Source organism: Lithobates pipiens, unplaced genomic scaffold (genome assembly GCF_037356315.1).
Source record: "Lithobates pipiens isolate NorthernLeopardFrog02 unplaced genomic scaffold, aLitPip1_a1.2 Scaffold_19, whole genome shotgun sequence".
NCBI lineage: Eukaryota > Metazoa > Chordata > Amphibia > Anura > Ranidae > Lithobates > Lithobates pipiens.
The window spans coordinates 478,272,642-478,295,788 of NW_027507764.1; the positions used below are offsets into that span (position 1 = coordinate 478,272,642).

At 36.8% G+C, this 23,147-nt stretch overlaps 1 protein-coding gene across 2 annotated transcripts in view; it reads left to right on the forward strand.

Annotated features, from left to right (window-relative positions):
* LOC143997335 (uncharacterized) overlaps window positions 1–23,147 on the forward strand; it is a 585,170-nt gene that overhangs the window by 207,496 nt on the left and 354,527 nt on the right. For both annotated transcript variants that reach the window (XM_077492911.1, XM_077492912.1), the window contains exons 13-14: window positions 7,282–7,471; window positions 12,057–12,210. In XM_077492911.1, the coding sequence (XP_077349037.1) occupies window positions 7,282–7,471; window positions 12,057–12,210 (344 nt within the window). The remainder of the gene's footprint in view (window positions 1–7,281; window positions 7,472–12,056; window positions 12,211–23,147) is intronic.

Here is a 23,147-nt window from a genome sequence, read left to right on the forward strand (position 1 = left end):
TGACACTTTTAATGTTTACACATGTCTACAACATTACATTCTTCATCATTGGTCTACTCAGATCAACCAAAATATATCAACAATGCACATGTTCTAGTATGAAAGATTTGAGAGATGAAGGCTTTAAAAGCTTTGTTTAATTCAAAACCTTTAAATGGGAAGAAAACAAAAGAGCAATCAAAATAAAAGCCAGAGATGGCATAGAGTGCTGTGTGAGATGGGTGTGCCAAGAGTATTTTTATCTGCCATCAGATTGCACGTTTCTCTGTAGTCCTGAGCAGTGTTAATTCAAGGTAAATGACTTTCACTGCCTGTCATAGCTTTCCTTCTCGATTGGATCTGCTGCGAAATGAAATCCCAGAATGAGATCCTGGCACACACTTTACTGTCAGCCTGTCTGTGTGCTTGTCACATGACTGCAATCCCTTCTCTGCTGTCTGTGTGTGTGAATATATTTCTTCCCTCTTCACTACAGTAGGTACAAGCTATAAAGGATGACACTAGTGCAGTGTCTCCCAAAGTGCGGGACCACTGATATACTTTAAAACATTGATTGTAATGCATTTTCTTATTTTCTTTGCTTCTTTAATTATCTCCTTTATATTAAACTGCCTTCCTTCTCATATTTTCATGTTTCTTCATTTTGCTCTGTCCTTCGGGGCGCATCCTTTTTTTTTTTTTTTTTTTTGCTGCTTGCTGATATGTCATTTACATTTTTTTTTTTTGCACCTACTGTTATAAAGTAAAAGAAAAATACTGTGTGTGAATTATGAAGTGATTTATGCAGCTTTCATTTTTTTTTTCTTGGGTCTAAAGGTGAATTGACTGTAAAACAACCCCCATTCCTAGTTCTTTGCCAAATTCTCTAATTTTCTAATGGTTTTATAGCAATGTGATAGGAATAACTAAACTTTCTGGTTTCACTTTATTAAATTTATATCATTGAAAGGTTAAATCTGTTTTTTTTTGTTACTGCAGTTTAGACATTGGGGTTTATTTACTAAAGCTGGAGAGTGAAAAATCAGGCTCACTTCTGCGGAGAAACCAATCCAATTGTAACCTCAGGAGTTCAATTAAACTTTGGCAATAGAATCTGGAAGCTGATTGGTTTCTATACAGAAGTGAGCCTGATTTTGCACTCTCCAGCTTTAGTGAATAAAACCCATTGCTAGTTATCTTATTAAAGAGGTCTGGTTGTGATATCAGCCATGGTTATGACTGACTCCAAAATCCAATTTGGCAACTCGTGGGAGATGCGACAGCATTGTTTCAACTTTTTGCTTTGGTGATTTTACTGTTTCTTTGAGAAAAGATAAACCAAAGAATTGATCAACTTTTAGAGAATGTTTAAATACCTTCAAACTTGTCCCATCTTTAGTCTGGAGTTCCAAGCCCCTGAATGAATGGATCCCTTTGAGATTGATTGCAGAAGTGAATACAGGGTTCCTGGAGGCTCTGCTACTTCATTTTCCCTGTTTCCAGTGATTGGAAACATCGTAACATGCTTTGTTACAATACTTTCTAAAAGCAATTCGCATCAATGTCCCAATAAGGGTGTGGGAACCACACTCCAGTATAATGCTTAGGGGAAAGAAGACCCTTCTAAAATGTTTTTAAAACCCTCTCTGGTGAAGAAACATGCTTGCTGAAGGCCATTTTGTCTAATACTATCATAGCAGAAGGATGGCACTCTCTTAAGCCTTTTACTCACCCATATAACACCAGATCCCCGATGTGCAAGGCTCATTTCATTTGAGTGGCATGTTATATATATATATATTTTTTTTTATTATAAACCTAAAAAGGGGGCAGATTGCAGATTAGCCTGAAATTTTTTCTTTTTTTTTTTTCCACCAGTATCTGCCAGCTGCAAATCTACCTGTTCAATCTACTGCTTTTTTTTTTATATTGAAACCATTTTCAACAATACACTGTAAAATATAAAATGGAATAATTGCAACAATAATAGTTAAACACCTTTTCAACTTAGGCTTCATACATGTAACAAGCAATTAGGTGTCAGTGCTGCCTGTAGCATCCACTCAAATGACCACTATTGAATCTCTGATAATAATGGCTCTGATGTGTTTTAATTCATCATCAGCACTTTTCTTTGTTTTGAATATCATAGATGTGGTCTTGCGTAAAAAGAGAAGTGATGTGCTGTAACCCTATCAATAGTATATTTTCATTCATCTAAGGCTGGCCCTACACAGTTCAAATCAGACACAGATTCGAAATGTTAACGGGCAAGTTGAATGTACCAAATTGATCGATGGTATCGATAGATCAACTTGGGTACAAGCAGCCTGCCAGAGCTTCTTGTGATTATCCGCTGCTATAGCCGCTAGCGATACTCACCGTCTTCTGGTAGAGATGGCTCCCCCCCCCCCCCTCCAGCCACCAGGAGAAGACAATTTCTGGTTCCCCTGTCATCGGTGTTGATGGGAGAATCGTTCAAATTTCTTTCTTGCAATCCGTGGTTGCAGAAAGAAATTCCCACATGTATAGCCTGTCTTACCACACTAAGCTACTGAAAGCTGACAAACTGCCCTGACTTTGAGATATATTTCTAATATTATTAAATATAGCACATTCATGCTTTTTAGAAGCATAGTACACATGCAAAAAACCATAGTAGCCTGTCAGAAATTAGATTTCAATGCATCAGGCTACTGTAAACTGAGGTTTATTTTCTTGCTTCAGTAGGCACATAACTGTTGCAGTTTGTATTGCCCAACTCAATGAATCCATGTTTTTTAGTACTCGAAGTAATAGAGAATACAGTGTATTTGGTCAGATGTTCAGTAAACATATATAAATGGCACAGGAAACCTTTTTTTTTATGTTGAACACAAAAAAAAACATACAGGGCAAAAAGGTTTGGAGTCCTGTAGTCAAATATTAATGAAGTCATTGTGAATGTTATAGACAGACAATGTCAGCACCTTCATTTTCCACTTCCCTATTCACAGCCTAGCCAGATACTTGATTCTAGATAAAACCCCTAGAGGTCTACTGCAAATTCTTTTTCAATACAACCAGATCATTGCAGATAATTGTATTACACAGGGTATTGATCCAAGATCGCCGTTCACCGGAAGCCTGTGTGTGTATATATGGCTTTTTCAGGTTTTCTTTTTTTTATATACTTTTCTGTTTGCTGTTGTTTTACAAATCATATTATAACCTTTCCTATTTATTGTTCGCACATCATATGAGTGTGCCTTTGTGTGATTCACCTGTAAAGAAAAGCAAGGTGGAAACATCAGAGAAATTACCTCTTTACAACAATCTATTGATCACTTTAAATCAAAGAAGTATGTTTGACATGAGATTACCTGCCAGTTTGAACATTAGGTACACTATGTTATAGCTCGGGGCAGTTGTAAGTCTGCCAAAGGGATTGTAAATAAAGCATGCAGCTGCTAGTGCCTCTGGCCTGGGATCAACTAGAGCTCAAATCCAGGGCATGGGTAAACGTAAACCAATTTAACCCTTCTTTTTCAGCACCTCAACCTTTTTTTATGAACAGGTGCTCTTTTTCTCCCTTGTGTTTGTGTGTGTGTGTTTGTGTGTGTGTGTGTGTGTGTGTGTATGTATATGTATATATGTATGTGTAATTATATATATATATATATTTTTTATATTATGTGTGTGTGTGTATATACATATCATTTCACTGTGATTTCTTTACTGTAAAACTACATTTTACACCTTTATATAAATGAATGCTGGCATGCTAATACTGATTTTTAAATTGTGATTGAAAGTTGTTTATTTTTTTTTTTCGAAATGGAACAATCTTTTATATTAGGCTTCATTTTATTATGGTTAACGATTTCTAGTAATTCTATTTTTACATTTTCAAAAATTATACTTTTTAAATATTGTTTTAGTGATATAAATAAGCAAATAGACTTTCAAATGCTTATAATTGTAACTGAACATTTTTGCAGTATTTTGTTTCCTTGCATAAACCTTTTATATTTACAAATTTAGATACTGTATTTCTTTATATTTATTTGCATTTAAAAACCGATGACATCTAAATGGTTATATTGTATGTTTAAAACAAAAAAATGAAATAAAACAGAAATGATCGTGTGTTTATGCTTTATCATACAGCTAGAGTGCGATTTCAGAAGCTGCTGGACCTTTGAATAAATTCAGTAGCAGCATCATTTAAGGATGCCTTGTTTCTTAAAGGGCATCAGTGGCCCTTTTTCTCGTAGCCTATATATAGTAGCTTGTAGTGCTGAGCCATGCTACCTTGTGTCGTAAGCGAATGTATTTTTCAAGCCTGACTGAAGTACATTCTGGTATTTTATTTTTGTTGTTTTTTTATTTGTTTTTTTTCTTGCCATTTGTATCATAACTTTTATTTTATTTTTTAAATATTGTGTAATTATAATGTTTTTAGGTCCTTTTTGTTTCAGCCTTTTTAATTCAAATTTGTATTATTATAGGTATGTGTGAGTAGGTTTCTGTGAAAACATACTGTAAACAAGAAAATCATAAATATGTGTGTATGGAAATCTTTCTCTGTCTTTTTATCTATTTATATACACAAGAGCACATATAACTTAACTGATGCATGTAGAACCTGTGTGTGTGTGTGTGTGTGTGTGTGTGTGTGTGTGTGTGTGTGTGTGTGTGTGTGTGTGTGTATATATATATATATATATATATATATATATAATGTGTGTATATGTATGTGTGTGTGTGTGTGTATATATATATATATATATATATATATATATATATATATATATATATATATATATATATACATACACATGTATACGTGTGTGTGTGTGTGTGTATATACGCACACACACATAATACTACAATTTCCTGCTGTGCAATTCGGGGAAAGTGATTGCCTTCCAGGGATTGATGTTTTCTACATAAGCTGATACACACCTGGTAAAGGGAACAAAATGTTGCCTCATCTAAAACATTCAAGGCTTGACACTTGCAAAGCCAAAACCCTTGCTTTAGAGTGAGGGGAAAAAAGCTGATTTACTGTGTGATTACATTTCCTTTATTGGGTAATGGCAGCACTCCCCGCTCCCCTTTCCCCCTTAGTGAGATTTTGTTTTACAGCCTGGAGGGTTTATCTTAGATTTTGAAAGGAGTCTCACTTGAAGTTGTTCATTAGATTGCGTCCGTATTTCAACACGTGTTGAAATTATTAAACGTTCCACTCATTTGCTCAAAGAGATGCAGATGTACTTGGAAGTTAACCCTTCTTTTCCCAAGTGGGACCTGCTGTGGAGTGCATTGCAGCACACACTGCCACTTAAACCATATGTTAGTTCATAAAGAAACTTCTGAGGGTAGTGTGGTTTATGTTAATGTATTGATATTTTTTTATAAAAAAGAGTTCTCTTTGTGATTTCCCCAACTCTATTTGCTTTTTAATCTGTATTCTTCTTTTCTTGCACTTTTTATAAACAGATCTTATATTATTTGCATATTTTTGTTTTTTATAATGACCCCTGAAAAATAGCATGTTTAAGCGCAGTGCTGTTGCCCCATGATTAAGAAATAAAATAAAAGTGACGTGCTTTGTGCTTGAATATATTACAAGTCGCTATTATCGTTTGTTAATTGTGCAAATAAACAAATTTAACGATTCAGAAATGGAAACAAATTGAGCCAATTAATTGGTTGTGGCAGCCAGCATATAATTGTCCAAATGACTAGATAAATTAGTGTGAAAATACGCCCCCCTTGCTACATTTGCCACCATCCTTGTATACACCTACGCAGTTTTAAATATATATGTAAAGAAAGTATCTTATGGAGACAATTTAGGCTTTCTAAAAAAAAAACTATTTGCAGCGTTGTTGCTTTTTTGTTGTAGTAGTTTTCAGGTTTTTTTTTTATTTTGTGATTTCTTTAAAGGGTGACTGAATAGTATGTTTAGCATAGGTAATTAGCAAGGATTCTAAAAGGACATGAGAAAAGTTTTCCACCATTGACATTGATTCTGTTGCAGCTCTCCTCCATTGATATCATATCTAACCTTTTAAAATGTGATCAATGATGCCACATGATTAATCTTTAAGATACATAAAGTGTGCTTCTGTTCAGCGGCAGATGTTTCAGATATCCAGCTATATGATATCCACCTTTGCAAGACAGATGATGATAATTCACTGAGTTAAGATGCTTGTCTCACGCCTTCGGGCAAGTTCAGAGAAAAAAAAAAAAAAAAAGTAGGGCCTTTCGGATCAATATCAAAGTGTTTAGTTCATTCCTACTGCATGTTGATGGCTTAGACATTCTTTAAAATATGCAAATTTTAAACAACTGTGAATAACAAAAAAATTGCAGCATAATGACATCAATATGAAGAAATACATATTTGTATCAAATATTTAAATCTGATAGAAAAGCATACCAATTGTATGTGATAGATGGGTAGATAGACAGACACAGATATGTATATTATTATTTTGTATTAATATAGTGCTAATTTATATATTCCACATCTCTCTGAGATAAATATGTATTCATGTATGTATTGTGTATTTATGTATATAGTAATAGCATGCACATGCAATATTCATAGATAGACATATACATTCTTATTTTATTTCCTATGGACGATGTAAAATGTTATACCGTATATTTATTTTTTAATAAAGGCTGTGCTGAAGAAACAGGCAATATTTGTATTTGATAGGCAGCAAGCTTTTTATTCAAATTGTCTCCACATATCATTTTGGACGGCGGTCAACAAAGAACAAAGGGAAATGTCTTTGTCTTAAAATGGCTTTTTTGCAGAAAAAAAGACCTGCTAGTGTCTGCTCTATTTATTCTTGGGCTGGTTACTTAGCGCCATCTATTGGTTGACCTTGAAATTGCTAGTGATGCTTTGAAACAACCATAGCAATAGGTCTAAATAAATTGACTAACAGTGCAAGCCATGAAGTGCTATGTTTTAACTGTCATATAGGTTTGCTATCAAGTTTGAAACTAATTCATAGCACTGTTGGTAAAGTTAGTATCAAGTTTAAACTTAAGTTTAATTGTGTGAGAAGTACATGTGAATTAGAAGTTTAATATTGGCAGAGTAAGAGTTAAAGCATGGTCCGACCTATTAAAATACAGACTTTTTTGATCATTAAGATCCAAACACTAAAAGTTGTCAAAAGGATTAATTAAAAAAAAAAAAAAAAAAAAATACATAAAACAGAAGGAAAGCTAAAATCATGCCTTGTTCTTACTAGTCTTTGCTATGTTTTTTTTTTTCTTGCTATCCTTTAGCACAAGAACTTGCCAGTCAAGAAGAAAAACTTCTTCTACTGGAATCCAGCTTGAAAGCAACTCAAGAGCAGCTAAGCGAACAAATAGCTGAAACCGTTCGCCAAGAACAGAACAGCAGAAAATACCAGACAGACCTGAAGATCCTTAAAGAACGACTCGCAGCTTCGGAGGAAGAAAATAGTGAATACAAGTGAGTGACCACTGACATATTTTAAAGCAGGCTAGATCACGATATTCTATCAGCCTAGCTGCTCTGAGCATGCTTGTGCATCATACATTAAACTAAGTTCATCTCTTTTCAGTTTCCCCTCTGGAATTGCACGTTACTTTATATTTCATATTCATGCAGTTGCATGTGTAAATATTAGATTCCTAAGCATAGCATTAAAGGATCATGTTTCTCTTAGCGTGTTCCAGGAAACAAGGTGTCGGCATTCCTTTTAGAAGTCTTCTATGGCACCGCAGTGGGGGCAAAAGTCTTAATTTTCCAACACTGAAGAGTACAAAGGTTACATATGGCTCTTGTTGTCTCTTCTTCTTTGTTAGAGCAGCTGACTTGAAGCAAGATGGTACCAAATTTTGCTGAATGCTCTGATTGCATTTCTTTCCTGTTACTTCACTTAAGGAAAGCTGCTTAAAATAGGCATCATGTTGAACTGTATCTTTGATAAGAGCTCAGTATTTATGATAGAGGCCCCTGTTCACTCTACATACTCCTGCAAAAAACAAAAAGATGCATTATTTACCCCTTATTGCTGTGCTTTAATGTCAGACACATGCCAGAGTTATAAGTCTAAAGGGTCTCTAAATATTCAATGACCTGTTTACTAAATCCTCCTAAATTAATGATCTCTCACAATGGTTCTTATTATATATCAGGTTGTATTTTTACATCCAGAGAGTACATCTACAACATGTTTGTGTATTTTACATAATTAGGCCTCATTATGGTTAAACTGTTACATTAATAACTTGTTGTGCCTTTATTTTTGTGTTGTGTACTTATTTGTCGGGTTAGCTGATCTGACTGCATCCGCCCCTTTAATGGGAATCATTTGTGTATCAGGCTATCCCCCTTTTCTAAGCTTTTCACATTGAGGTTGAAAAATAATCTGATACCAAGACGTAAGTGTAGCAAAAGTTTCAAATTGCCCTACCAAGTCTTCCCAAACTCAGTTGAAGGTTATCTGACTGAGGAGCGCTTGGATATTAGATTTTCCTAATTGAATTGAAAGTTAGGAGTGACGGCTTGTGTAGTCATAATATGTGCTTGGGGTTGTTGTGGAGCACACAGTTTGGGTCTAGTGAATACAACTTAGGTGATGCATTTTATAAAGCACTAAAAATAATCTCCGCCACTGCTCCTTAAAGTATCTGCAAAGTTTTGAAGCCGACCTCCTACTGTGTGAAAAGTGATACCCCAGTCACAGGAGCCAAGGCCCTAAGTAGGCCTATAAATGTGTTTATTAATATGAATTGTTAATATTATTAAGCAAAATGAATCAACGATTGTTGTTGTTTTTTTTTTTTGTTTTTTTTTAAAGAAAAAAATGTAATACTGAAGAGTACAAAAGTTATTTTTGACATTTATTATTATTGTAATTGAAGGGCATTATTTATGATGCTAAGTGTAAAATATTCAAATATGCAAAATATGTTTACACAGTAGGTAGCATAATTGTCTATACAAAATGTAAGTACATTCTTTAGTTGTATAATGATAGTACTGTGTTATAAATTATTAACAGTTCTAAAAATTTACTATGCTCCAAAAGTTGGTGTTCTGAGACAGGTATTAAATTAATTTCATTATTAAATTTATTGCTATTTATGCTCTATAACAATATATAAATTGTTTAATTTAAAGTCTCTTTTTGCAAAACTATAAAAAAAAAAAAAAAAAAAAAAAAAAACTAATAGTATCATTAGAAAACTTTTAGCATAATTTAAAGTTAATAGGGTAATCTTCTATATTTTTCTATTAGTGAATACATTTTTTCTGTATTTGACAGATGGAAATGTGATGACTCAAATTCTGATATGACATAATTGCTTTTAATTTCTGTATTTGTATATATGTATATAAAATTAAGCCTCAGTTTAATGAGTAGACAGAAAAAGAGCAAAATATAGACAGAAAAGCAAAAATCCCAGCTCAGACCTGTTCCATGTAAAATACTTGTCCAAAGCTTCCAGTGGGCGGCTGGAAATCGTAATAATTTGTTGCATCGATTTTTGTGCGGCTGTGCAGCTGAGGTCCCCAGTGAATAGATAGGAATAGACATTTTATTGATTTGCTTTTCATAGTTATATTTGCAAGGTTCCTTTGCAAAATAATTTAAACTTTTAAACTCTGAACTGAGGCATTATGAAAATATGATATTTCTGCCTAAACATATTACTACTTAAGGTAAAACTTTTGACCAGATCTCAAGTTAAAAGATTGATTTTTCTATGCATATTGTGCATATGACAACTGCAGTTTACTTTGCTTGTATGCAGCGTGTACAGAGATCATATATAACCTTGCTGCACTATAGTGTCCCTTTTCACTGAATGTGCTAAAAAAAAAAATATATATATATATATATATATTTTATTATAAAACAAATGTGTGTATGTATATGTATATATATATATATATATGTGTGTATGTATGTGTATATATATATATATATATATATATATATATATATATATATATATATATGTGTGTATATTATTAACATAGTTGTTACATTTATTTTTAAACAATTATTAAAATAGTCAAATAAAGGTTAATGTGTTTTAACTTAATATATTTCATAGTATTACATTTTAGAAATTTTAGAATAAGTAAGCCTTTACTTTGAGCTCATGTTTAACAGGATTAAGTAAACTCTATTTGCCTCAGATAGCCTTATATAATCCAAGTATTTTTATGGGTACTTTATTCGTCCAGAGCTGCTTTATGCTCACAAGATGCTCTTGAAATCTATAAACCGATGGGTAAAATCCAATTGATATGGTAAATTTTAAGATAGGGAGAAAATAGAAATAACCCCAATACTTGCATCTAAGATTACATAATTAAAAAGTTTATAATATTCAATCTTGTTTGATAAAATGCTGTGTTAAGTGCCGGCCAGCATTTATTTGCTCTTCTTTTCTAATGGTTCTTTAATATACACCTTGTGTCTTCTTCTTTTTTTTTTTTTTTTTTCTTAAGGTTTCTGTGGGTCAAATGCACATTCTGTTTGTCCTCTTAAAATATGTAAAGTTCTGTTTTTGACAGTAAATTTGAGTAATGTTTGCAACCATTTTGTGATCAGAATATTCCGATTTTTTGGATTGTAATGAAATTTGTTGATTTGCTTTGAGAATTGGTGTAATTAGGTATCAAACTATTGCACACTGTTGCTGAAAAGACGTACTAGCAATGACAAGTCTTCTTTTAAGGAACAGATTGCAAAAATGATTTATTGTGTACATAAACTAATCTGTATTTCCTTCTGGCAAGTTCCTGTTTTAAAAAACATTAGTCCTTATGTTCGACTCAAAATTGCATGTATAGACAATATATATTCATGACCTGTTTGCGGGCTTAGCATGGGAAGGTCTATTATGTATGGCGGGTGTGTGATGGAATTATTAGGAAATCTTCTCCAGATGTTTACAGCCATTGCCATTCAGAAATAAAAATAAATAAAACAAGAGTTAGTGTGTATGTTGGGATGCACATGCCAGTGTTGTGGAAGATGCAGAGCATTGTCAGTGAATAGCATTCCTTTATAAACACCTCCTCTGTACGCTTGTTACAAAATTAACAGAATTTTGGTGATAAATGTAAAGAAAGTGAATTAACGCCTTTTAGATGGGGAAAACATTTTACCTGTGTATGGAAGTATGCCGGAAGAACTTCAAACATGGTACAAATATCAGATTGCTGTCAGGAGCAATAAGCTGGCCATACAATGTGTGAGTTTCAGCTGTTACATCACTATGTCAATGTCACCCCCCTCCTGCCTGACTTCCTTCGATTAAAAAAATATATGGAGTCTTGCAGAAAATTGTCAGCTGATCAGTGACTGCATCCAGTCAGATGAAGCTGCTGTTCGGGTGTTCTGACAGTCGCTGTTTCAGCTGTCAGAATACAATAGATCCACAGGGAGAATTCGTCCTTTCACACTGTTAGCATGGATGTAGGAATCTGTTAAGTCTAAAGCCCCGTACACACGATTGGATTTTCTGACCGGAAATGTTGGATGTGAGCTTGTTGCCGGTAAGTCCGACCGTGTGTATGCTCCATTGGACAATTGTTGTCGGACAATTGTTTCCACCAACAAATTTTGGCTAGCATGTTCTTAATTTTTTTTTTTTAAACAAATGTGTGTTGTTGGACTTTCCAATCGTGAGCACACAAGTCCGTCGGATTAAAGTCCAAAGTACAAACACACATGCTCGAAATCAAGGATGAGCCAGAAGCGTTCGGTCTTGTAAAACTAGCATTCGTAATGGTGATATCACGTATGTCTTGTATGTCACTACCTTTTGTAATTGTTGGCCAACATTTGTGTAACCGTGTATGCGAGACAAGTTGGAGCCAACACCCTTCTAACAGAATTCCACGGTTTTGTTGTCGGAAAGTCCGATCTTGTGTACAAGGCTTTACGGTGTATGGCCAGCTTTATATATAAATTCAAAAACTCCATCACCCGATTTTTTTGTCTCTTGTAGCAAATTTTAAGTTTCTAGCAGATTTAAGATTCTTTTCCTATGTTTGTCTCATAATTTAGGAAAATGCTTGAAATTGTGAAAACTGAATTGACATCATTAAAAGATCAACACCAACTGGCAATTCAAGAGATGCTTAAGCTTCAGCAAGCCAATCACAAGTACGAAACAGAGATGGCTTCAGTGCGAGAAAATGCCCACAACCTACAGCAGCAGGTATGGAACTATTATCTTCACTGAGGCATAAGCTTATCAGTAATGATGTGATGTATTCAGCTCTCATTTACTGCAGTAAACAGACTGATGTACCTGTCACCGGTACATTGTAAATGGTCATTATTCTAGGTTGAAACACCATTGATGAAGCTGTGGCCTATCCATTCATCAAGTATATTACCTTTTTTTTGTGGTAATGTCCCTAGGAGCTACTAGACTTTAGGCTAAACCAGTAGGCTGCAGGCTGTCTGTTCACAGTGACCACAGATGTATAACTTCAATCCTTAAAGTGGTTGTAAACCCTTACAAACCACTTTGACCTAGAGGTAAGCCTAGATTAAGGCTTACCTGTAGGTCCAAGCAATATCTCCTAAACCTATATGGTTTAGGAGATATTTGCCCGAAAACGGGCACCGCTGTCTACGGCGCATGCGCCGTAGACAGCGGCGCGCAGGCGCACTGCGCGCGGCATTTCCAAGAATGGAACTGCCGCGCGTGTCGACTCCCGTGCGCATGCGCGGGAGTTGACGTCATCGCGGCTTCGCCGAATGACAGCGGCGGAGCTGCGCGACCCCACCAACAAGATGGATGCGGCGGACTACAGGGGACAGCGGCGACTTCGCTGGCTCCTGTGTCAGGTAAGTGACACATAATGGGCTACTATGCGATGCATAGTAGTCCATTATGCTTTGCCTTTGCAGGGAATGAAAGAGGAAGTAAACTCATCAGGGTTTACTTCCTCTTTAAGCCTCGGTTCACACTAGATTCAGTGCGAATTCACTTCGGATTCTACACCGCATCAAAATCGGTGTGTATGTTAAGTTAAACACCCCGCAATCAGTTTTGCAAAACGCAGTGCGATTTGCCAAATCAGATTGCATGGGTGCTCACACATCCGATTCTGTTGTAGACAAAAAAAGGGTCCTGCTCGTGTTCTGGTACGAATGCTGTGCACTTACAAATCCATGGCTCAAATCGCACCCCAGAGACCACATGCAATTTGCATGTAATTCGCACAGTATGAGATGTGATTTCTGTGCAAATTGCATGCGGTGTCCAGCACCATATCAGGGTGAACCCAGGCTTAGTGTAATTAGCTCCAAGTGGAATTAAACTTTGTGTAATGGCTGCCTAAAAAATATAGGCCATAAATATATGTAATCCTATATTCCACATGAAATAAGACTATGTTTTAAAGATTTTCTAAAGTTAGAATGTTTTTTACTCTAATGCATTACCATCAATAAGGTTAAAAAAAAAAATCACTAACTTTCTGCTCCCCCCTCCTTTATTACTTACCTGACTGAGTCCTGTATCAATCCTGTGCTGTGCTGTGCAGCACTGCTCTTTATTCCTGGTCTTACAGGACAAATTGATAGCAGTAGAAGCCATTGGCTCCTGCTACTGTCAATCAAATTCAGTAAAGAGGAAGCAGGAAGCACATCCAAGCCTGCTAGTATGTTCCTACAGCAAGCAGTTTGCTATAGGGGCAGGCATAGAGGAGCTCCAGTGGGGGGCAGACCCCAGAAGAGGAGGTTTATGGTCACTCTGTGCAATACTAATGCACAGAGCAGGTAAGTGGAATACTTACCTTATTTTAGGTAAAAACATTGGAACCTTTACAATCAGTTTAATTCTGATCCTGGCATAAATTCATACATATAATGTGGTTTGTTTTTTTCATTTAACGGTCAGTCAACCTAGAAACAGTTTTTTTTGTTTCTCAATTTATGTCATCCCCTTGACTTCTTGTTTGATTTAAGACTCAGGTTACAGTACCTCCCTGCCATTGTTACTGCCTCTGTTACTACCTTTGAGTTTTGGAGTACACTTATTTTTTTAAGTACTGCAAGCTCTAAGAAACTATTGATTTATTGAATTTATTCTTCAGCATTTACCAAAAATCTAGCTAGGAATTTGGGCTAGAATGATCCTTTAAAGTTAACATTTTACTGCAAACTGCATTCATGTGGTACTGCACCCAATGCCAGCTCCCTGCATAGGTAGTGGTGTTATGTTTATTCTCTGGTGGCTTGTATGTTCTATCTTCACATTATTAAAGTAATACAACCTTCTTCAGACTATTTAGCATTTAACACTTCAGGAGTGTGGGATGCATGTGTCCCATGCTGACCAACATGTTTCCTTCTGCTGAAACCTATGGCACTGCTGTGTCCTTTACTGAGGTAGGTGACCCAAGGATGGAACCACAGTCTGAAACAGGACAGGCACCAGATATTCTCAGAGATGTTGAATGCTGAAGGGTCTGACAGACTGCAGTTCTTCAACAGAGAAGGCACGACCCACTGGAAAAGCAAGTATATGACCTCTTTCTATGCAGGGAACTGTTTTAAGGCTTTTTTGGATGGTGGCAACAATGTTACTTTATAAGGACCAGTATCTTGTGAAATTTTGTATCCATCAACTAGAAACTACAAAGACTGTAGATTTGAAACTTGGCTAAACATTTCTTCTATCACACCCCTTCGTCATCCATATGTCCTACCTCAGTCTTTCTTCTGACTTCTTCATTCTTCATCAAACCTCAAACTTGCAGGTAAGTCTCTCGGTTTCTGTCATTCTTGATGGCATTTAAAACTGAGACAAACTGCTAACTTAACACATGTGCATGTGGGCTGACTTACCTGCCAATCGCTTAGCTCCATTCAGCCAGTCTTTAAAACCAGACAGGTTCATCACTCTGCTCACCCACTCCTTCTTCTTGTAAAGATGTTTACAGTGTTAGGCCTCATGCACACTGGACATTTTTACAGCTTCTGGGAATCTGGCTAGCAGGAGGAAGGCTTCTAGGAGAGGTACGAAAAAAAAAAAGTCCTGTGTGCATGAGGCCTTAAAGTATATGTAAACCCAATCAATACATTCTCTTGTAAGATTTACCCTGTTAATATAATTTAAAACAGCAGATTTTACTAAAATAATACCCGACAATTCTGCCATGAAGGTCTTTGTTCAGGCACTTCCCTTTTATAAGGTGACAACACTCTTCTTCTTTCCCAGTTGAGCTCCTGTGTTGCCACCTTGTCACATGGACTTATAATGGAAACAAGTACCTGTTTTAAAACACATTTTGTGGGAATGGTGCACTATTGTCACCAATTTGAAATTTGCCTTAAAAAATATAGTACAAATTAATAATGATTCACTTATACTAGCTAGCTTTAAAATTGCATTTTTTTTATTTATTCAAATACATATTTGGGTTTGTACTAGGATGTAGCATTGAAAGTAGATATCTTTGGTCAAAATGGTTTTAATAAAAAAAATTATATCAGACTGGCTGAGGAAAGTTTGAATGTCGGAAAGTTAACCATTTGTAGAAAAAAAATAAATAGAAAAAGCACCACCTGCAAATGAAGAGTTTAAACTCACGTGTCTCATGTACCATTCTTTTGGTCTGCTTTGTTTTGCAAAGCCATTGCCTCTTTATATCCAAGACTCTTCCGAGTGTGGGAGAGGCTTGGTCCACAACTGTGCACTGTGGTTTCTGACTGCCAGCCCCTACTACAGGACACAGTAATGACGTAGGGAAATTCAGGAATCTTACCCAAAAGCGTTGGATGTGAAGATAAAATATGACCGATCGTGCCAAAAATACCAAGCCAAGCTCAGATAGGCCAAGAAAGATTGCTGGCACAAGTGCCAGAGGAATTAATTGTTCAGGATACAAAGAAAAACCCACAGGTAACCTCAAGAGAAATACAGGCTGCTCTGGAAAAAGTGGCGTGGCTGTTGTTAAGTAGCACATTATGGCAATACAAAAATGAGCTGAATGGTCACGTTGCCAGAAAGGTATTGTGGGGCATATTGCAATCTTTTTTTTTGTGGCGTTGGCGCAGTAAAGGCTACTTTCTGGCAACTGGACCATGCAGCTCTTTTTTTTTTTTCCAGGTATCATCGTATTATGCGCCTTAAAAATAACCACACCACCTTTTTCCAGAGCAGCTTATATTTCTCTTGGATTCCTGTGGAGAACAATTCCTCTGGCAGTTGTGGCTGCAATCTTTCTTGGCCTACCTGGCCTTGGCTTGATATCAAGAGATCCCTGGCTATTTAACTTCTTAATAACTGACTGAACAATACTGACTGGCATATTCAAGGCTTTGGATATGTTTTGTATATATTTTTCCATTTTTATGAAGTTTCATTACCTTGTTATGTAGGTTTTTTGACAGTTCTTTTCTGCTCCTCATGGCTCAGTATCCAGCCTGCTCAGTGCATCCATGTGAGAGCTAACAAACTCATTGACTATTTATACACAGACACTAATTGCAACTTAAAAAGCCACAGATGTGGGAAATTAACCTTTAATTGCAATTTTAACCTGTGTGTGTCACCTTATGTGTCTTTCCCTGGGCCAAACATTCCAGGGTATGGAATTTTTTGATCAGTACCATTTGGGTGAATTTTGTTATCCTTGATTTAAAAAAAGAGCCAAACAGCTCTGTGCTATTAAATAGCCTTATACGATCACTACCCTTAAATAAAAAAAACTAATGTTTTTTGGCAGAACAATTATATTTTCAATATTAATGCCAACATTTCACGATTTCTGCCAGAGTTTGCCAACATTTTAGCACAATTCTGTATATATACAGTATATCAGGTACTTGAGAATGCTTTGGGTTTATAAATGACATACTTGAAGTTGCGTAGGATTGATTTAGTGAATGAAGTCTAGAATACACTCTTTTAGGGCCTTTGCCTTTTCTCATGGGCATTTTTCAATGATTTGTGGTACGTTGCTTTTTGCCCTTTGTCTAGCTGTATCGCCTTTTTTAAGACCTTTCCAGCATGTTTTCGGATCAGAGGGTGTTTCTACTGCATGCTATACATGTAACAATAGATTATTCATACTTGATCATGGTGAACAATTTATTGCTTGAAAACAATTGTTTAACAAAGCAAAGAAAAAGTCTGTTTGAATTCAACTGTGTTTTTCTTCAAAATTGATGTTTTTTGCTTTTTTTCCAAAGAAAATGTCTGTGGCTCTAAAGAAAGTGTTAGTGCACTTGAAAATAGAACCTCTTCTTTAAATCTATCATTATATAAAATAAATGTATAATTTCTTGTATAGCTAACATTGATGTTTTACTTAAATAAGGAACTTCCCCTTTTGGTATAGTTTTACTTATAACCTCCTTTTACCTCTTTTGCTGGGTTATGCTCAAAAACATACTGTATGCACACACCCAGCAAATCCAGAATTTTCCTGCTGTGATCTGCTGCACGCCGGGTCCTGTGCTGTCATCTATGTCTACATTTTCAGGAGGTGGCTGTCTCCTCCAGGTGCTTGCAACTGATCCCCTGATGATCCATCCCCTGAGTCTGCCCACCCTTCAACCACTGCCTGTATACCCAAGCCCTGTGGGATATCTGACATGAACATTCCAGCAGTACAGATCATTCACCCCTAGGCCACAGCTAAAAAATAGGTAAACAAAACAAAAAAAAGTCCTCTTTTAGAATTGCAAAAGGGTTACAAAGACGAGAAGTGCTTTTTTGGAGTGAAGGTCCACTTTAAGGGTTTATTTATTGCAGATACCGCTCTCCACTGGACACTGCAATTTATTACAAGCTTTTTAGGCTGTGGTGTGGAGCCTGCTGTGTCCTCTTCTTTTTATTGCAGAGAGAACATTATGACTTTGTCACATGACTTTGATAGGTCATGGTACTTGGTTCTCTTCTCTTCTTTGTGTGTGTTGTTCATTCATTGTTTTCAATGGTGCATATTTTGCTTTAAAATTCTGGATCAAGCATAATGCTCATTTGCATACTGCAGTGACATGGCAGTGGTAAGGCCATATTACTGCTTTATAAATGAAGCCCTAGGTGTCTGATGGTGTATAAAGGAACCTTTAGCAAATAGCAGTTTATGTATAAAGATTAAGGGACTATAAACACGAAATGTGGTGGGAATGCATTGAGCGGCTAAAGACAAGGCAAAATGCCCTGTTTCCTACCTGGCCAGTTCACATCACCGCATTGCAGTTGTGCATGCAGTACTTTTTTCATTGTAGTGCAATGCAAGCCAATCTGTTGGCTGCAGCCAGCAGAACTTAATTAAATGCCAGTGTGTGAGATTTCAACAATTTGTAAAAAAAAAAAAAGTATGCAATGCGCCAAAAGCGGTGTATCAGCATTGCTGTCATCCAGCCGCACATTAGCGGCTGTGTTCTAATACAACTGCTGGTGTGAACCAGCCTTGAATGAAATGTGCATTAGTGGTGTTTCCAGTAGTAACCAGCTTATTCAATTTAAAGCAGTTTTGTTTATAATATGCTATTGTTTCATGACCCGTTTTTATCAGTGAAGCCCTACCTTTGTTTTCTCTTCAGTCCACATATTCATGTTGAATTTTGTGGTTTTACAAAGAACAGGAAAATGGTATCTTCTCTGTATATCTTTTTCTTATACTACAGGGTCAGTGTGCTGTATGCATGCGTCCATTGTAAATTTTCTACCTATGCACAATGTGATAAAGGTCCGAACAAACACTTTTTTTTTCTCTAGCATGTTAAAAAAAAATGATCAAGGTTTCCTGATCTTCATATTTACTTTAGACTACTATTGATATTTTTTATTTTTACATTGATTATTTTGTCTTCATTTAAATGTATTTTACTTACGGTACAAATGTTTTGTTCGGTCTTATTGCATTTTTTATTTTTTTTTGCTTTTGTAGTTAACCTATATCCTATTTTTAACACTGTGCATTCGAAGGCTCAAGGAGCAGTAATAATAGGAAGACTTGGAGCTGGAGTGATGAATATTTATTGCACTATATAGTGATTGAACAAAAAAGGTCATTACGCACTACCAGTTCCTACTCCCCTGGAATACAAATTGAGAACAACTTTGCAAGGAGGATTTAAGTTAATTTTGCCATTACATGGAGAAATTCTGAAATGATTGAAGTAGCAAAAAAAAATGGCATGCATTATTCTGTAACTAGAAATACTTTATTTAAAAAATGCAGAAACAATTAGGAGAGAAAAGAGATTGAACCATGCAAGGAAAGTATAAATAAGTCTGAATTAAGATTGATTTCAACATAATGCTGTGCAGGAATTCCTGTCTATTGATTCGTTTTAAAGGCTGTGCACAGAACCTAAAAAGATAAAGTAAGCAGGGTCAGATAATCAAACTGTTTTTTAATAGTAAAAACAGCAACTGCCACTGTACACTATTAAAATAAATCCATAATACAAATTGCTTTCGAGAAAAAGTGGATGAGGAGCTGATCGTCCTATTGAACCTTTCTACTGTTCAGTGACCACACTGGGTAAAGGATAGGTAGGGATGCCTGTAAGATCGATACTAAGTAAGATGTAACAAGGAATCATTCAGAACATTAAAGACTTATAACAAGGGAGGATAACAGTGGTGATGTCTTTTCTCTACGTCACAAATCGAGACATATTAACTCCTCCAAGCAGCTTCTACTACTCTTTGCATTTTCTGCTTCTGGCAAGTTTTTCATTTCTCAATCCATGTGTTTCATTGAGTTGCTCATCTGTTCAAAAGATTGTTGAAGGGGAACCAATAACCAATAGTCTGTGTTTTAATCTGTTCATTTGGTTTAGGCTTCCTTTTGCATTTTTAAAGCTGAACTCCAGACAGACATCTAAATATAAAGATGAAGCTAACATAAGGAATCTGTTTTCCTGCCAAAGGTTCTGCAGTTCCATTTACTCCTGAGATGAACACAGTCCTGTCACACAGAACCCCCAGGAGAATGACCCCAGATTCTTTGTTACAATTAGGTCACTCGTTTCTTCACCCCTGGCCCACTGATTGAAAATAAAAAAAGACTGATAAGATCACACCAATGCTTACTCTTACTCTTTCAGCAGGTTCATTGCCAGGCACACAATCTTATTGGCTACCAGTGTTGCTCTCCCTCACCCATTCTGAAAGCTGATGTGTAGGGGGGTTGCAAGAGAATGCTACCAAGTAAAAGTAGTTGAGTTCAACAAATACATTTTGATTTATTAATACCCAGCTGGATTAAAGTAATGTGATGTGTGATGCCTGCATATTCCTTCCCCCAGCTACTGAATTATTATTATTATTATACACGATTTATATAGCGCCAACAGTTTACGCAGCACTTTACAATATATAGGGGGGGACAACACAATTACAGTACAATACAAAAGGTATTTTTACAATACAAATAGTACAATAGTACTATATACAAAAGTACTTATATAAAAAAAAGTACATATATATACAAATAGTACAATACAAAAGGTATATAAAAGCACTTCTGTGTGTCTGATAACTCTGATGACTCTGAAGAGATGTAGAAGGCAGGGAAAGGCCACAGCAAAGTGGAACTCCAAATATTTTTTTGTGGATAAAGCCAAATGGGTTAAACACTGTATTTATATATATATATATATATATATATATATATATTTATTATTTTTTTATAATTTTTTTGTTGATGTACCTGTTCTTGTCTCTGGGAAGAATGCCTCTTATTTCCTGTTCTGATGAGAAAATGGGACACAAATAGCAGCAACAATATAACAGTTCTGTTTTTACCCCTTTAGAAAAAAAGCAAAGTTGAGCTTTAACCACCTCGCGCCTGCCCTATAGCCGAATGACGGCCGTAGAGCAGGCGCTTTCGTCCGGGTGGCCGCCCCTGGACGTCCTAATGTTTACTTCCGCAATGCGCGCCGCCGCGGGCGCGCATCGCGTAAGTTCTGTGTTCGCCATGTCCCCCGGCGACAGGCAAACACAGATCGCGGTAAACGGCCAATCACAGCGGCCGTTTACAGCGTGATCGGCGTGTCCAATGGGAGATGATCTCATATGTAAACATATGAGATCATCTCTCAGCGCCGCTCTCCCTCCTCACACAGACAGAGTGTGAGAGGGGAGAGATGAACGGCTGCAGCGGCAGCCGTTCTGCTTTGACTCGTTAAAAAAAAAAAGTAAAAAAAAAGTGCCATCCTCCCCCAGCAGTGCCATCCTCCCCCAGCAGTGCCATCTGCCCCAGTGCCACCTGCCCCAGTGCCATTTGTCCCCAGTGCCATCTGTCATCAGTGCCATGTATAAGTGCCATCTGTCATCAGTGCCACGTATTAGTGCCATCTGTCATCAGTGCCACGTATCAGTGCCATTTGTCATCAGTGCCACCTGTCAGTGTCACACGCCATCTGTTGTCAGTGTCACGTGTCATCAATGCCCCTTATCAGTGCCATCTGTCATCAGTGTCACGCGTCATCGGTGCCATGTATTAGTGCCATCTGTCATCGGTGGCACGTATTAGTGCCACGTATTAGTGCCATCTGTCATCAGTGCCACGTATTAGTGCCACGTGTCTTCAGTGCCACGTATTAGTGCCACATGTCATCAGTGCCACATATAAGTGGCACGTGTCATCAGTGCCACATATTAGTGCCATCTGTCATCAGTGCCACTTATTAGTGCCATCTGTCATTAGTGCCACATGTCATCAGTGCCACGTATAAGTGTCATCATTGCCACGTATCAGTGCCATCTGTCATCAGTGTCACGTGTCATTGTCCTGGTGCTTCAAAAGTGTAATAAATAGTCAACAAGTTAGATGTGTAATTTATGTTCCTAGAACACATGATGACGCTACCTGCATGTTGGGCTTCTCTATGTGGCCAGGCTGTGAAAGTCCCACACATGTGGTATTGTAATACTCAGGAGGAGGAGCAGAATTTTTTGGGGGGTGTCATTTGTGGTATACACATGCCATGTGAGAGAAATAACCTATTACAATTTTGTGGAGAAAAAAAAAATGAAAAATCTTAATTTTGCAAAGAATTGTGGGAAAAAAATGACAACATCAAAAAGCTCACCATGCCTCTTACTAAATACCTTGGAATGTCTAATTTCCAAAAAGGGGTAATTTGGGGGGTATTTGTACTTTCCTGACTTGTTCGGGTCACAAGAAGCGAGATAGGCCACCAGTACATCAGATGTGATCAATTTTGTGCGATTCGCACCACAGCTTGTAGACTCTCTAACTTTCACAAAGACCAAATAATATCCACTAATTTGGGTTATTTTTACCAAAGATATGTAGCAGTATAAATTGTGGCCAAAATTTATGAAGAAAAAATAATAATTTGCATAATTCTGTCACAGAAACAAAGAAATATGCGTTTTTTTTCCAAATTTTTGGTCTTTTTTCATTTATAGCGCAAAAAATAAAAACCCCAGAGGTGATCAAATACCACCAAAAGAAAGCTCTATTTGTGGGAAAAAAAGGACAAAAAATTCATTTGGGTACAGTGTTGCATGACTGAGTAATTGTCATTCAAAGTGTGAGAGCACCGAAAGCTGAAAATTGGTATGGGCAGGAAGGGTGTTTAAGTGCCCAGTAAGCAAGTGGTTAAAGTCCCACTCTGGAATACTTGTAAGCTGTGAACACGTGACATACCCAGCCCGAGTATTCTCTTCTGTTTACTTCTTTATAGGGGCTTTCTTCAGGGGTCCATATCACTTCCTGTGGGGCATAAACACTTACCAGTGGATGGCTGATGATGTCCTCTCAGGAGCGAGAAGGGGATATGGCAGGGGACTGATGGTCTCGGGGTGCTGTGGCATAAATGGTTCCCCACAACAGAACTGCTTGCAGTGAGGGACCTGGATGGGGGTTACTTAGGTGTGTATTTCTGCCTTTATCAGGTAAAGGTGGTAAAAACCTAAGGGCAGGTTAGAAAGGAATGAGGGAAGGTACTTTATAACAGTAGCTTTTGCCTTGAGTGGGGCTTTAAAGCTAAATTTTGAATATTTTCCACAAATGGTATAAGTCCACTTTGGTGCACCAAATAACTTTGCAAGACAGATGCTACCTTGTAAAAGGGGTGATTTCATTATCAATGGTGACATTGCAGATAACAGAGCTGTAGGAGGATCAGATAGCTCCACCC